This window comes from Rattus norvegicus, chromosome 13 (assembly GCF_021556685.1).
Source record: "Rattus norvegicus strain SHRSP/BbbUtx chromosome 13, alternate assembly SHRSP_T2T, whole genome shotgun sequence".
Taxonomy (NCBI): domain Eukaryota; kingdom Metazoa; phylum Chordata; class Mammalia; order Rodentia; family Muridae; genus Rattus; species Rattus norvegicus.
This window is the reverse complement of record NC_141546.1, coordinates 99,600,464-99,617,999: the sequence shown is the minus strand read 5'-3', so window position 1 is coordinate 99,617,999 and position 17,536 is coordinate 99,600,464. Positions and strand designations below refer to the sequence as shown.

Here is a 17,536-nt window from a genome sequence, read left to right as displayed (position 1 = left end):
CTTTTGCTTGTTCAAATATGCTGTGAATAGAAGCTCATAAAATATGGCATTTAAAGATGTTCTATTAATTTAAGGCCTTTTGACATTGAGACATGTCAGGTCCTGGCAGCACCCCACTCCACTTCAAAGAGGATAAGCATCAATAACCTCCATATGGAGTTGGCAAGCTAGCACTGGGCAAAGAAAGTGCCCTGACTTTATCTGTAGACAGAATGTTGTCCAGAAAGGACAAACAGATGCAGGGAAGTCAACTCCCAAGCTCTGCCAACACGGGGTAAGCAAGTCCTTCATAATTCCTGCTTCACAAACGGTCTGTCAGGTATTCTGAATCAGAGAGTTGAAGGTGACGTTCCATTGTTTTAGAAATATTTGTGCACTGTCCGGGTGGGTCAGCTGTCTATCCTTTCTGCACTTCCTGAATACTCAGGTAATATTTCTTTCTTTCTCAAGTCTCTGATGGGATTGAAGACTAGATAGTCACAGTCTTACAATGAAACTTAAATTGTAAAGATCTAAGAAAAAGTTTTAGGGTCTAAGGAGATGTTTTAAGGTTGGTAGCTACAGTTATGAGAATGTAAATGCTTAAGATGGTGAGAAAATTATTTAGATACAAAACAATGAACTCACCAAGGCAGGATAGATGATAGAATACTTTATCCAAAGTTGCCAAGTACAGATGGACTGAACTTTATGAATGTGACTCTTACCTAATAGTTTTCCTGGTTGTTTCATAATTTTCCCAGTGTATGTTGTTTATCATTATAAGAGAAAAAGCCTTTTTATTTAGACAAAAAGGGGGAAATGTTGAGGGTTGGTCTGATGCTGCTTTATTCAAATGCTAAATTCTGTACCCCAAGATCTAGTTGTTGCACATGGAGAAGATTCTCATGTACACCAGCTTTTGTTGTGTAAACCTTGCTTCCCAGGTAATCCCTGATTAGTTAATAAAGATGCCTACAGCCTAGGCTGGGCAGAAGAGAAGGAGCAGAGTGAAGGCTCCCTGGCTTGGTGTCTGAGTCAGGGACCATGAGGCAAAGGCAGGAAGAAGTCATCATGGAATTGGTTGATTATGAGCACATAGCCATGAGGGCTGGCCTATTGGAGTAGGAGCAGGCCAGGCAGAACATGACAAGTGATATCTCAGGATTGACAGGGAAGTAGACAAAATAGCATAGAGAGTTGATAATCTTCCCAGCTCTTAGTGAGTGCTATAAGGCTTGTTATGAATATAAAGGTTTTTATGTGTCTTTTATTTGAGAACTATATGGTCTAAGTAGTTAAAAAAAAACCCAAAAATAACATTTACTACAACACACACATATGTGTGTGTGTGTGTGTGTGTGTGTGTGTGTGTGTGTTCTGTATATGCCTATGTCTGTGTCTGTCCAGCTGTCTGTCTGCCTGCCTATGTAAACAAAAGCCTTCCCCAAACTTCCTCTCCCAACCTAGAAAATTCCCAAATGCTGCTGGGAAGACAAGCATCTGTGTTTCCCATGAGGGTCAGGTTTGAAGAGGGGGATGGTGGTAAATCCATGGTCAGCCCAACAGCAAATGTTGATGTAGTTCCTATTTCTGCTATTTCCCTTTTCATTTAGCCAAGAGCCACCATTTTAAACATGTTTTAAAATTAGGTTCACATGGCAAATATTTATTTGTGCTCATTTGTGGAACCACAACCCATTTTTCATCTTTTTTTTTAATGTTGTTCATTCATAAAACAGTTACTTTCCCCCCAAAATACTGGAGTTGAATTTCTAAAAGCTCCTACTTACAACTTAATGGTGATGGGAGAGGTCTTAGAAATCCTACTTAGAAAATCTGAGGGGCTGGGGATTTAGCTCACACACATGCACACACATACACATATACACATGCAAACACACATGCACTCATACATACACACATGCACTCACACACACAGATGTACTTACATACATATGCACACACATGCATGCACACACACAAAATAATAATAAATTTAATAATTTCAACATTTTCACCTAAATTTAAGGAAACATAAGATGACCAATGTTATGTGTCGCCTAAAACAAACTTGAAAGCAAAAAGCAAAGCACAGGCAATGGTAAGGGGAGCCAAGGTTGTCCCCACGTCCTGAAGGTGCCTGCACTCAGCTCAGGACATCAGGACATCCCAGCTGAGCATACCCTCCTCTCTATTTTGCTGCACTCCTTCCCCCAATACAAACACGTTTCCCCCACATTAAGACTTGGGTGGGGGAACAATTGTAACAGCACAAACTTGTCATCCCAGCAATAGGGAGGCTGAGACAGGAGGATTTTATGTTCATGACCACCCTGGGCTACACAGTAAGACTACGGAAAAACAGACTTGTATTTAGTATTGACTGAGCGTCACCGTGAGCCCAGAATGTAAGCCTCAGTCACCCTCTGGGACTCTGCCCTAGAGCCTTCAGCGTGGCTCCCGTCAGGTCAACCAGCATTCATCAAGTCCCAAGGACAAGGGCCAACTACATCCTCTCATTGCTTTCTCCTCCCAAATTTGGTCTTGCAAAGGCCTCAAAGTCCTGGCCTGATTGACCTCCTCTGTTTGTAATGCCTAGGCTCCTCCTTCCCATACCACTCTGGGGAGTCTGGATGGGGGACCCGGGGGGCTCTTGCACAACAAGCACATTCTAGAATGTAAAGTCGCCCAAGTATCAACAAGTCGATCTTTTGTAAGTTATACTGTATGAACTTGCAGTTCAGGACAGATTGACAGACTGACAGATGTCCAGATGCTTAGAGATGCTCACGGAAGAAGAAAGATACTGTCTCTGCCCTAGACATGCCTTACAGCATACCTCACTTGCCAAAGTCGGGCTGAAGTCACCCCCAGAACTCTTCTTTCCTTAGGGAAGACCTTGCTCTGTGTTATTTTAAAGCCAAGGTGGTTTGCTTGCCCAAGAGTCCACGATGTAAGCCCTCTTTTATGACAGTAATTATGAATTCTAATGAACACGATTTTGATAAGGATAATTAATAGACTCTCATAGTTAAAATACCAATTGCCGACCCGCGGTACTGCAAAGTCATCCTCCGTGATTTCCTGAGCTGTGGCCTTTGTCTTCTAGCCTCACATTTCCATATCACAAGCCTCTTCACCTTTCCCGGTTCACACAAAAACACACATTTTCTCTGAAGCCAAAAATGAGTGACCATTGCCCCAGAACAAAGGATCCAGGCATCCTGGCTGGTTTACGTCAACTTCACACAAGCCAGCTAGAGCCACTCAGGAAGAGGGACCCTCAACTGAGAGAATGCTCCCACCAGACTGGCCTGGGGACAAACCTGTGATGTATTACCCTCACTGAGGATGGATGGGGGAGGGCCCAGTCCACTGTGGCTGGTGGTCCTGGATTCTATAAGAAAGATGACTGAGCAAGCATGAGGAGTGAGCCAATAAGCAGCACTCCCCCATGGTCTCTGTATTAGCTCCTTCCTGCAGGTTCCTGCCCTGAGCACCCTCAGTAATGGAGGGTTTTCTGGAGGGGTGACACAGAATAAACACATTCCTCCTCAAGGTGCTTCTGGTCATAGTATTTTTATTATAGCAATAGACACACCCTAAGACACCTGGTTACCCCAAATACCACAAGCCCATCGTGGGACCATGGCCCATCCTGGGAAGAGTTTCACGGAGTTCTCAGAGTGACAGGAGAAGAAAGCTGCAAAGGCAGCCGTGATTTCAACCACAGCGGTAAAGACCATGTGGTTTCAAGCCCAGTGGTAGACTCATCAGGTACATGTGCTACAGTGGAGTAAGAATCTCTCCTCTATGTAGGCCTCAGATGCCCTGATGGGCTGGCAGAAGCCAGGGGATCCATTTGCACATTTACCGCACGGTCACAAGGACGTTAGAGGAAACAGGTGGTCACTCAAGGGCTATTGAGAGAGACAAAGAAAGTTCAAGCCAGTTTGGCTCTGGACCTGCCACCTTCCAGCTCTTCACAGTCACGGTAGTTTTAACCAGTCAGTCAGCCTTACAGAATCTTTCCACAGATGTGGTTTGTTCACCTCCTCCTCCCTAACAGCCTTTCTCTTTCCATGTTATAATTTCTCAGAGCTATGTGCTGAAGACACAATGCTATGAAGTGAAGCTCTACCAGTCCAAGCCCAAACCCTCATGTCCCACCTACATTCCCTGGCTCTCCTGTGAAGGCTCAGGGAATGGCTCTGTGGAAGGAGAGGTGGGAAGACTGTAAAAACCGAAGGAGAGGAGGAGTGTTGTGAACTGCTCACTTCCAAACATGACATGGCACCCTCATAACAACTGTGGTTCCCTGAAAAAGACCAGCGCAACATAGGGCTGGGCAAAATTCCAGTATGGAAGGGACAAGAGCTCGTGGGGCCCCACCCCTAGGTGAGGAGCTGCTGGCAGCTGGAAAAGAAATAAAGGTTTTCCTCTGGGGGTGTGAACACCAGTAGGTTGTCCGAGTTCCAGGGGATGTCTCCACAGCCACACACACACAGGAGGCATGGACTGCATTCGGTGAGAAATGAACAAAAGAATTAAAAGTTGGAAGAGGGACATGTTGAGGGGAACATGCAAGGGATCCAGTGGCCGCTGGAAGAGGGATGAGGGTGGGTATGGTATCGATAAGTGTGTATGAAATTATTAAAGAATAAACTCAGGAAGGATGGAGGGAGAGAGGGGCAGGAGAAGGAAAGAAGAAAAGAAGTTGGTTGGTTAGTTGATTGATCATTCAGTCAGTCAGTCTGTCTGTCCGTTCGTTAGTCAGTTAGTTAGTTCAGCCATGGGAGTGATCAGACACTTGACTCTGGGGGAACTAGTTCTCAAGTATGACCCTCCTGGATGGCTTGCTCCCACCACTGCTGGGCCAGTGCATTTCAACCTTCAGTGTGTGTCAGATGTCCCCAGGGGTTCAGAGGAGGGGACACCCAGGCCCCGGGAACAGGGCAGAGGCCCTGTAATCTGTGATATTGTTTCCAGTCCTGGCTGCACTGCAACTGAGCCAAGCAAATCTCTCTACTCTTTCTCTTCCTTCTCGATGAAGGATGAAAATGTGGCTGAAGAGATATAGCTCAGTGAGTAGCAACACTTGCTACACAAGGGCCTGAGATCAGGGCCCCAGAACCCACTTAAAAGTCCAGATGTGGCCACTCACAGCTGTGACGGCCATGCTGTGGTTGAAGAGCTGACAGGCCTGAGCATGGCAAACATAGCGCTAGCATGCCTATCCCTCCTCTCCCCCCTCCCCCTCGCTAAACCATTACATTCCTAGAGCTAGTGACCAAGGTCTATTCCCTTACTTGGCCACTTCCTTATGCCTGACTAAAACTCCAAGGTCCAGCTATTAAAACACCAAGGTCCAGCAATCAAACTTCATTATTTGAATACACTGGCTAACCCCTGGCTTACCTAGAACAGACTTTCCTTTCTCTCCTTAAAACCCCACTCCTGCAGAAACACCTGCTGCTGTCTTTGCCCTATGCAGAGACAGTATCACCACCCCAAACCCCAAAACCCCACCCCAAGTTTGTCCGCCCAGGGTAATAAATCTCCTTTGTGCCGAGAATTTGTCATCTGGATGTGTTCTGTGCCAACTCTGAGGCCCATTCAATGGTTAGAAGAGACAAGGGGATTGCTGGACTCTGGCCAGCAGCCTAGATCCAGGCTTCAGTGAGAGACCCTATCTGGAAGAAATATGGTGGAGAGTGATAAGAGTGATAAAGGAAGACACCAGTGCTGGACTCTGACACACACACACACACACACACACACACACACACACACGCACGCACATCAGAGAGGAGCACTCTACAGCAGTTCTATAAACATTTAATTAGATCTTATGTGATGGTAGGTGTGGTTTGGTAATAAAAAGTTTGCCTATCATGTGTAAAGCCTGGGTTCTGTTTCCAGCATCTACCCCACCACCACCACTACACACACACACACACACACACACACACACACACACACAGAGAGAGAGAGAGAGAGAGAGAGAGAGAGAGAGAGACGCTCAGATCACAATAATATACAGATCAAATACCTGGGACATAGAAACACTGAGATGAGACCTGGAACTTTCTGCTATTTTAGTTAACCTGCCCAAGGCCTAATGTTACGGCAACCTTAGAAAGCACGTACATCTACCAGCCCCATGATTTAACCCAGCGATGACAATTTCGACTCCAGACTATCAGAAATATCTGTGGTCTCATGCAAGAGTGCTCAGTCAGTGTTGTTGTCATTATTATTACTAAAATGTAGTATTTGTTCTCAAAACATGCTGCTTACTTGAAGAGAGGAAATAACCCAGTGGCCTAGGAGGAGCAGTCAGTGCCCTTGGCATGAAAACAAGGGAAGTCTAGGATGAACGCTGTTGCTATTAACTTTTTCTGAGCTCACATACAAGCACAGACTTGAATTCCGAAGCATTGGGAAGAAAAGAATAAAGAAAAAATACTTCAGCGGGCATTAAGAAAAATTCCGTACATATACAACAGCCAGAGATAAGCCAGGGCATTTTAAATCCACATAACTGTTAAAGGAGATAAACTACCTCAGCAGAAGGGCAGGTTCTCAATTTGGTATTTCTGGAAAGTGGAATATTATATAGGTGTCAACAAAGACAAGTCCCGTCTTGAAAAGACCGAGAATGCACTACTAACTTTTTTTGAAAGTTGAGCTGAAAACCAACACATCAGTGATGATTGTGGTAGGCTGTTTCCCTCTGTCCGCTGTTTGGAGATTTCTGAAATGCTTCACAGATGCCTGCTTTATTTTGTTCTACTAGCATTTAGTTAAGAAATTTTTAAAAATGTTTTAAGAAAGGCTCTGAAAAGAACACTAAGAAGAATGAAGAGGGGAAAGCAGCAGGAGACAGCACCAGCCTCCACAGAACAAAGGACACTCTTATCAAATGAGCAACAAACGGGGTCGGGAAAACATCTGTTTCAAATTTGATGCCTTGAAATGGATGGGGGTGTGGCAGCACGTGCCAGGAGCAGTGCAAAGAGGAGATAGGACACTTATTCCCGAGCACACTGTTGACTCGAGGGAGCCTCAGATATCTCACTGGTCCTTCTCTCCATCAGAGTGTGGAGCATGACTCTGGACGTAAATGGGAGCCCCCTATACATGACCATGTCAAAAGACCAAACACCAGCATGTTACAAAGGACGTGGGAAGAGGGTGGTCTGCACCGTGCAGTCTGTGCCCAGACTATCGTCGGTGTGTGGACACCAGGGTCCCTGCGTGTTGAGCCAGTGTGGCTTCTCACAAGCTGTGTGTGCCTCCACAGTGAGAAGCTGGGTGATGACTCCCTCTGGTTTCTCCTATCTCACATAGCCAGGATGCTGACAGCAGAAGGCTGAGGCCCCAGGATAGGTGAGAACAAAAGAAAAAGTAACTATAGGAGTCTGTAGGTTACAAGGTTAAAGCCCTCTTTGAGGTTTTGTTTCTGGTGTTTGAAACAAGGTCTCACCTTGTAACTCCCGCTATTCTGAAACTCTATATCCTCCTGCCTCAGACTTTTAAGTTCTGGATTTACAATTATCCACTCCCATGCCTGACTTTAAAGTTATTTTTCTAATAGTTCCATAGGAGGCAGAACAGGAGCATGCATTTGCTGTGAGTCCTAAAAATCAGCCAGCTGGAGACAGGACCCGACAGAGGTACTCAGCAAACACACAGCACTTGCCCGACTCTGACACAGCCAAGTGTGTGCTGTATCTCATTGAAGGCACACAGTACGCTGCCAACTCACTCTTCTGGGATGGAGGACACTGGCATGCCCAGGGCATGAGCTTCTAGTGGTCTTTGATCCTTGATTTAAAAGCTCATCACCTGCTTCATCAAAATATACCAATGTAGGCTGGACACAGTGGCTCTGCCCTTTCTGACAGCTGTCCTTGTGCAGTGAGCATAAACAAAGTCTACCCCTTCCTGAGCTCCTGACCACACACTGCAGTGCTATTCCACCCAAGTTCCTGGTGACGAAGGAGTAGTTACTGGGTTCCCTTGCAGAGGTTACTTACAGGAGCGTGGGGCACCACAGAAAAGACCAAGTTTGGAAGTCTTGACTCGGCAGGACAATCACATTCCCTCTTTCCTGTGCAGCATAGGAGCCCCTCTCCTGCTCCGCCCCCACCTTCAGCCTCTAGCCCCTCCCCAAGGTGCCCGAGGAGACCGTGTGCAATTAGGGTAGATCGCATAGAGCTGGGTGGCAGAGTCCTGGATACTCAGGTGCGGGTTCCGTGGCCCTCTCATCTGCTCCTTCTATGATGTAAGAAGTCCACAGACCCAGCTGCGATGAGCCTCACCCAGCGGAACTCCTGAAGATGGAGGCAGTTTGACTCCAAAGACTCCTGTACAACAGCAGTCAGGTCTGCAGAGAGCTACAGGCCATCCAGAGGCAATATAGTGAGACGGTGTCTAAAATATAAACAAACACATACACACACACACAAGCACACACACAGACACACACACACATACATACACACACACAAGCACACACACACACAGACACAGACACAGACACATACATACATACACACCTACACACACATACACACACACATACATACATGCACACACACAAGCACACACACACACAGACACACAGACACAGACACAGACACATACATACATACACACCTACACACATACACACACACATACACACACAAGCACACACACACACAGACACATACATACATACACACCTACACACACATACACACACACATACACACACAAGCACACACACACACATACATACACACACATACACACACACAAGCACACACACAGACACACACACATACATACATACACACACACAAGCACACACACAGACACATGCATACATACACACCTACACACACATACACACACACATGCACACACAAACACACACACACAAGCACACACACACAGACACATACATACATACACACCTACACACACATACACACACACACACATGCACACACAAACACACACATACCACGGAAGATAGAACAGTGACCATGACAACATAAGCCAAGAAGCAAGTTCAGGCTATAATCATGTGTAAACACAAAGAGAACCAGAGCCCATGTAACCACAGAACCATAGACCCGATCCTGAATAACCTGGGTGTCCACTGCCTCCAGCTGAGGCTTAAGCCTTCCCCTTGCCACCCCACCTAACCTCTTTAGACTTATTGATGCCCAGTCATGGGAATGGTCCGACTTGCTGTCAGCATCCAAGTCAGAGCAAAGACCTGCTATCAAGAATCCTAGCTCCCATTGCCTAGCAGGAGCCTGAACCCTACAATTATCCTTGGGGTTCCCCCTCTTTACAAGCTGCCCCACAGTAAGTGTTGAACACCCAACCCCACTTGTTTAACCCAGGCATGTTCCTCGAGGTGTCTGGCTGTAGGGACTTGACAGAGTGGAGATCCACCCAGGTTCAGATTAAGTGTTTGGTGCCCCTGACTTGGAAGCCTGGGTTCAGTAACTCTGCATCAGAAACCCGACTGTTCAAGGTGGCCTGTGTCTTGCTGGAAGGGAAGGGCAGCGGAGTTTGACCCCTGGTATCATCTGGAAGCCCTCAGCATAGGAAGTGCTTTGCTTTCCATCAATAGGCTCCCCTGAGTGTCTCTGGTAAACATTCTGCCTTCAGGGAATTTAAACCCTAATTGCAGGTCAGGTGTGTAATACAGCCTATGCCTGTAATCCTAGCACTTGGTGAGCAGAGGCAGGGGGATGAGGGATTCAAGGTCATTTAGGGTTTCACATTGAGTTTGAGGTCAGCCTAAGATACTTGAGGCCTGTCTCGTAGGTAGATAAATGAATGAATATCCAAGCAGACAAATACCTGACTGAATACTGGTCTATGCTAAACATGTTGGCAGTGCCACTGTGGGTAGTGAGTTTAAAATAGGAATAATTATGTCTTCAATGTTGCTTACTAACATTAGCCCAGTGCTCCACAAGCATGATCTCCCTCCACGGCCTTTGTCAGTCACATGTTCCCTAGGGAGGAGTGATGCTTTTCTCCATGACACGGAAGGCATAAGTGAGGCCTGAGACTTTTGTATGTTCTCTGATGATGTCCTTCTGATGGTCAGAGAGCTGACGTGCAAGTGCTGGGATTCGAACCAGGATGGAATGCTCAAACCCTCTGCTTTATAGCACATCCTTCAGAGTACGTGTCAATTGTCTCAGTACTATTTCCTCTATAAGGTCTTCTACAACCCAAGTGTGATGGCACCACGAGTCCAGTCCGGCCTCCCCACCTAAGATGTACTAGTGAGTGCAAATTTTCATACTAAAAGCCAAAGCCACACCACGAGTATGAAATGAACAGCAGTCCTCCCAAAAAACGTTGTGCTACTTTCTTTCTGAATGAGTTTGAGGAACGGCCATGAATTCGCAGCCGTCCGGCAGGACTGGTTTCAGGACAGTTTCCAGATAACAGACTTGCTCCTTATCACGACCCTCGCCAGCCTGCACTGGGGCCCCACTCTGAATGTGCCCTGCCTCCCCAACTCCAGCTCCCTCTCTAGAAAGACAGGGCAAAGGAGTCTGAGTCCCACATAAAATTTACTTTTCATAGAGCCAATGCAAGGTGTGAAGTCTTTTGGCTCTAAGTCGGTGATTCTGCCTCTGCCCCTGCCCCTGCCCCTGCCCCTGCCCCTGCCCCTGCCCCTGCCCCTGCCCCTGCCCCTGCCCCTGCCCCTGCCCCTGCCCCTGCCCCTGCCCCTCCCCTGCCCCTGCCAGAGGTGGCTTTGTGGTGCAAACAAAAGAAGGAAAGGATCTCTCTTCTTCCCTCACACCAGGCAAGATATGGCTGTGCTCTGCTTCCACACACAGGGCAGGGCAGATCTGATTAGACTCTCTCTCGAGCAGGAGTGTTAGGGCTGAAGTCTGTAGTCCACAGCAGAGCCAAGGTAACAGCTGACACAGAATAGAAAGAGATGGGCAAAAGGGAAACAGAGAGAGCAAACGACGTGGGGAACAGAACTGGGAGGTTATTTTTATCGGATGTGTGTTCGTCCGCATGTATGCACAGCACCATGCATGTGCAGTGCTGTGGACGCCAGAAGAATGGGTCAGAATGGGTCAGGTCTCTGGAACTGGAGTTACCGGAAGTGCTGAGCCTCCTCAAGGACGCTGGCAACCAGACCCTGGAATGTCTGGGAGAGCGAGAGCGGCAGGTGACCTTAGTTGCTGAGCTGTCTCTCCAGCCCTTGTTAACGTAACTGAAAAAGTGAAGGGTCTTTTTGGCATTTGGGCAGCAGGCCACAGTCTCCCACCCACTCCCCATTCCCCTTTACCGCTCCACATTAAACTACACTCCTAACTAGTCAGCCTCCCACTTGATGGGTTCTTCGGGTGTCCCTGTGTGATGCTTATCAGCTGAAGGGAAAGAGGAGGTTCAGCACTGAGGAAGGAAAGCCAGCAAAAGTGTGTGTTTGATGAGAGGAAAAATACACAGTGGCTTCGGGGTGGCTTCGTTCTCTGGCAGTCCCCAGTCACCTTGAACAAAGCTCAAAGTATCAGGAATACACAGGGTAGGTTCATGTCAGGCAAGAACACAGGCCTTTATGTATTCAAGTACCTGTTCGTGTGTGTGTGTGTGTGTGTGTGTGTGTGTGTGTGTGTGTGTGTATCTGTGTCTATATGTGTAAGCCATCAGTCAATATCAGGTTCCTCCTCAATGATTTTCTGTTGAGACATAGTCTCCCACTTGGGAGAATGTCCCCTGCTCCCCAAAGCCAATGTCAATGCATAGGCTGGGACCAAGTGAAAGGTGCTAGAAACATTAAGAGGTGGAACCTTCATAGAGATCTCCCAGTTCTTGGGTGAGACAGTGAAGAAAGAGTGAGAATAGGGCTCTCTCCCCTTCTTTTTCACTTCCCAACTATGCTTGGCTTCCTCCCAGGCTCCTGTTGTGATAGACTGTCTCACTCACAAGCTTACAGACAACAGGGTTGATGGTTCCTAGTCTAGAACCCCCAAAGCTCTGAGCAGAGATGGGACACAGTCGATAAGTGGGTTTTCTCAGGTACCAGTGTCTAACACATGAGGTCTGTGATGTTGCAGGTGACAGAAAGCTACAATGTCAACCAACCAGCTGGGCCAGGATTATGAAAAGGCAGACCAAGGTGTTATTAAGTAACAAAGTAGCCACAAATGACAGAGTCCAGGAATCCACCTGCTTTGAGTTATCTGTTTAATTTCCACAAACATCTGATTGGCATTTCTAGTTTTCAGAACATTTCGTTTACAGCACCATTGAATGCTTCTCACCTGCAACAGGTGTGTATGTGCACATCCATTGTGGGGGATTCCCGTACAGTTAACAAGGAGTTATTGAAACTCTAAAGCTTTAACAACACCTCCACACCCCACCCAATGACATGTTACACTTTGGCAATCTTGCCCTTGAGAATAGAAGGAGGATTTTTCAGCAACAAAACTCCACAATACTGTAACATAACCTCAAGCCTCCAGGAAGGGAAGGCTCTCCCTAGTCAATTCTTCCTGGACAGTGCTCTCTCCAATTCAGAGTCTGTTCAGAGTCTCTGGTCCGAAGGCCCCAGTCCCATCTAGCTAAGAAAAGTCCATGTAAATAAGAAAAGTCTTGGGTCAGGGTGGGGTAGTTAGAAAGAGAGGAAATGCCAGAAAATAACATATATTTTCCAAATTCTAGAACATTTTATATACTGAACATTTGGATTTGCTAGAGGCTCTGCTTAACCAACTGTCCTCCTGGTTTGACCACCTTGTTTCCACTCATGGCCACTTGAGTAGAAATGAACTCAGAAGCACAAAAGCTGACAGGACATAAGGCAATGACACAGCTATAGAGAAGGCACGCTGTCGGTGATTACTAACCAGATTCAAAACCCAAGTCTAAAATGTAACCAAACCCAAGTCTCATGTAGAAAAGCTAGTCTCAAACTCACTATGTGGTCAATGGCTGCCTCAAGTTATTAAGAGCCTCACTCCAAGGTAATTCCAGTAGCCAAATGCATGTCTGTGTAGCAAGGGTGGCTTCAGGCCTCAGCACAACAAATGCAAGACCTTTTTAAATACTGTTTGTAAACAGTAAATCGTGATCTAAGTGAGGTGGTGGGTGCCTATAAACCCTGAACTCAGGAGGCTGGGGCTGCAGGATGGAGATATCCAAGACAGTGTGGGAGAGAGAGGGTACTCCCCAGGGAATACATGGCAATGTCTAGAGGAACTTTTGGTTGTCGTAGGTTGGGGAGATGATTTGAGATTTGTGACTAGAAGTCAACAATGTTACCAAATAATACATAATATGTCCTGGACACACCCAGCTCAGAATGCCAATATGTCAAGATAGAGACTCCCTGACAAACATCCACTACATTGAATGTTGAAGTTCCTAATTTACTCGGTGTGTGTGTGTGTGTGTGTGTGTGTGTGTGTGTGTGTATGTGTGTGTTCATAACAACCCTAAAAGGAAAGAAAGCAATCCTTTCCTATAACTGGTGCTGAAGTGCTAGAAGGAAGTGCTGTGTTCCACAGAAGAACAAACACTGGAAGACATGAAAAACCCTAGCAGGGCAGGGAACAAGGCAGCATGCAGGACACCTAATACTGGCTTGATCCATAGAGGGTATGATGCATGCTATAAAAAGTCGTCTTTGGGGTTGAGGATCGTAGCTCATCAGCAGAACACATGCCTCACAGCCTTGAAAGCCCTGGGCTTGAGCACCGCCCCTTCCGGGGGAAATGAGGAAGGCAAGCAGGAAGGAGGAAGGCAGGAGAGGCTCTAGCATGCAGGAGGTGAACTGAGGGTCAGTATTTACTCAGGCTCAAAGAAACAATGTTGTCTTGTCCACCAGGTGCACAGCTGATTCAGGGAGGGGAAAGCATCGAGCTCTTCCTTCAGAAAATTAAAACCAAAACAAGACAATCAATGATCTAGGAACCCCCAAACAAAAACATCAGAGAGCCAGAGCTGAAGCTGTTAAAAGCAACCATGTAGCAAAAGCATCTCACCCTTTCAACTTGGCTGCACATTAGTGAATGCACACTAGTGAATGCACACTAGTGAATGCACACTAGTGAATGCACATTAGTGAATGCACATTAGTGAATGTACACTAGTGAATGCACATTAGTGAATGCACGATGGCTGTCTTCAAAAAGCCACGTTTCATACTGGCTCCTATCTATAATTTGCTATGCAAGTGTCAATCAAGATAATCTTTCTGAGGTTAAATTTAATTATGTTGGAACTAAGTGTATTTTCTTTCCAGAAAAAAAAAGTACTTCAGAAATTAAAGAATGAAAAAAAAAGAAATTAAAGAATGATATTTACATGCAAACAAATACATTCCTTTAGCTAGTAGGAGGAAACTGTAAAATTATCATTATTTTTCCTTTTATTATAAGGCACAGTGACATGAATTGAGATTTGGACATTAGAGAGAAATTTCTACTTTGGCTTCAACTAAGGCATGGAACAGGGTTGGTGTGGTGGAACCTGAGTACGTGTCACCCCGCTGGGCATCCTGGAGAATCCTCTGGTTCTCTGTGAGTCTACGTCACAGGTTTGATGCCCAAAGTAGAAGCTGTGTTTTTCTTCCTCCCCTAGCTTATAAAGTGCACACACAATCCAACACAATAAACTTCTGGGAATGAGAAAGGCTTTAGATAGTTTTCTGTTCACTTGTGGATGGTTGGTTTAGATCTAATCAACTTCTAAGGAACAAAGATTTTCCTAAACCCCTGATCACAGCTGCCCATCAGCCTCCAAATTTAAGAGTAAGATTAAAGAAACAAAACAAAACACCTGAGTCTCACTAGTTTGCCTGGGCTAGTTTTAAATTGCTGGACTCAAGTGACTCTTCTCTCTCAGCCTCCTGAGTAGCTGGGTTCATGGGCATGTGCCACCATGCCCAATAAAGGCATTGTCTTTAAAATGATGCATTGACAAATGTGGCTGCCTCTCCTGTGGCCATCCACCACTTCTGATGAATCCTGCGTAGTTTCTTAGTAGGATCAAAGCCTAGGATAAGACCACTTTCAGTGAGCCTTGAAACTTGTCTGACAAGATGCTGGCTCCGTCAAACACCCCGAGGTCATACCTCTGAGGCTCTGATTTAAACATGGATGCCAAACAAGGTGTAAAAACATGTGACAGACATTTCTGCACTTTCTTCTACCAATACAGTTCAGGTATGTGCCTGAATCAGATCATAATTTATTTGAACTTCATAACATGGGTCACAGACATGAAACTCCAAGACAAGAGCCTCCAAACACATTACAGTCAGCAACCAAATTACTTTTCATTTCTTGCTTGGAGATCAACTTTTCCACCCAGTTACTAGTTGGCAACTACAATAAATACTTTAAAATATGCCTAATTAAAGCAAAGGCAAACTAGCTTATTTGTTTAGCAAGAGTGAGTATTCTCCTGTCCCCAGAAGATTCATCTCCCCTGGCCAATGATACGTAGATCAATGGGATCAAAAAAGAAGGCTGTGAGGAATTCTGGACAAGAAAATAATTATCAGGACTATATGTGGCAACAATCCTACCTGGAAACTTTCTTAGGTGATAAATAAGTAAACAAGAAAAGGAGAAGGAACACACCATAGCTGCAGTTTAGTTCCAGCAGGAAGTAAAGATCAGTCGCCTTACAAAACAAAAAGACAGTCCAAAACCCAATTTTCCCTCCACCCCAGCAAAGTCTACCCCCTCTAATGTTTTAAGATCACTTCCTGCCTTAAGAGGCAATCTGTCTTTCCATCTTAATAACTATGCATCTTGAATTTATTTATTAGGTGTCTGTTTCTCGTGGTCCAAGAATGGACTTAAGAATATATGTTTCTGCAGGGCCACGAAAACCTGATGTTCATCTTTTATGATCTTTGAGGGGAAGAGAGGAAAACATAGTTAAGGTGCTTAACTGCTTTTCTACCCACGTAAGCTTTGAGCTCACCTGAGAGTCAACTAGAAGTTCTGATGTGTTTGAAAACAAAGGCTACATACAGAGTTCATCTCGGTAACAGAGCAGTTCCTTAGCACGCACGAGCCCTGTATGCAATTCCCCAGCACCACAAGACAGACAAGACCTACTTCATGTCCCCTGTCATAGTTGCTGAGCCCTTCAACACTCCTGATATATACACTAGGGCAGTCTGCTTTAGGAAATTCATATCCGTACTGAAACTGTCACAGAGAACCATGAGATGCCCAGAGTACTGGAAAGGGGTTATCCACCACATGAAAATCAGCAGGCTTGTTCCACTAACATCTCAAATGGCTGACCCCTACTGACAGGATACACATCCACAGAGCTCTTCCCACAAGCAGAGCCAGTGACACCAAAGTGTCTGTTTAGACTGTTTGATTTGTGTGGGAACCCACTAAAAATGAGTGCTGTTTTCACAATGCTGTCTCTCTTGAGTCTTGCTGTGAACCTGTCCTTGCTTCCTTGGACAGCCATCCAAAGCCACATCTATGACCACTTCTGGAGCTTCTATGCTTCGGTAAGACTCTAGATTGGGCCCACCATTGTGCTCTGCACAACCATTGACGAGAGCCAGAGGCAGTGTCCCCGGGGGACAGCAGAGCTTCTTAGCGCAACTCTGGGAGATGCAGGGTGCACTGCAGGTTGGCAAGAAGTCCTTCTGCTCCAGGGCTTCCTTCAAGTCCAATGTTTCAAACTGGATGGTCACGTTGTGGATTCCTGCATGGTGGAAGATCTCGCGGACTTTTCTGCTGGCATCCTGGTATTCCGTGCCCTCCTGGTGCTTGATGTGCAAGGTGGCAATAACCTTCCCACTTATCAGTTCCCAGATGTGCACTTCATGCACACTGCTAACCCCAGGCACCATAGACAGCTGGCTCACTACAACAGACAGGAGCAAACAACAGCCAATGGTGAGTGCTGCAGTAGAAACTTGGTCTGTGTGCCTAATCATGTCCCCCAAGGCTGTGTGTTTACCAAGGCCAACAGGAATAAGAGCTGTCCCTCAAGACTCCATGTTCCCATAACCAGCCTTCCCTCTGACTTCCTATCCCACACAGTGTTAGCTTACAACAAGTAACGCAAGAGCCTGAGACAAAAAAATTGCATGTTCAAGACCAGTTCAAGAAACTTCTAAAGAAGCCCAGGCACATGGACAGTCAGTTCCAGACTGGCCTGCTCTACTTACGGTCCCATGCCAGTCAGGACAACATAGGGGGATCCAGTCTCAGATGTACAGACAGACAGACAGACACATGCACACACACATACATACATGATAGATGTTAGATAGATAGATAGATAGATAGATAGATAGATGATAGGTAAATAGATGGGTGATTTATAAATCAATAAAGAGATGGATGACAGACATATAGACACACTGGCTAGTTAACAACATGGATCAAAAGCACTTACCAGAAATGCTACTTCTAGGGATATATTCAAAGTCTCTAAGATGTTTAACCTCCGAGGCACATAACTGAAGTGAGACTCTAACTTCTCTACAAGCAAAGCAAACTAGAAGGTGTCTCTCCAG

The 17,536-nt window shown here is 45.9% G+C and overlaps 1 protein-coding gene across 6 annotated transcripts in view; it reads right to left on the bottom strand.

Annotated features, from left to right (window-relative positions):
• Positions 1–17,536, bottom strand: part of Slc30a10 (solute carrier family 30, member 10) — a 71,500-nt gene that overhangs the window by 23,216 nt on the left and 30,748 nt on the right. The window contains exon 4 of one of the 6 annotated variants that reach the window (XM_087580420.1): positions 12,191–16,878. The exons of 4 other annotated variants lie outside the window; for them this stretch is intronic. In XM_087580420.1, coding sequence (XP_087436546.1) covers positions 16,394–16,878 — 485 coding nt within the window. In that variant the 3' untranslated portion in view covers positions 12,191–16,393. Of the gene's footprint in view, positions 1–12,190; positions 16,879–17,536 lie in introns of those variants that run through there. One more of the 6 variants, NM_001105985.1, reaches the window with a different exon arrangement.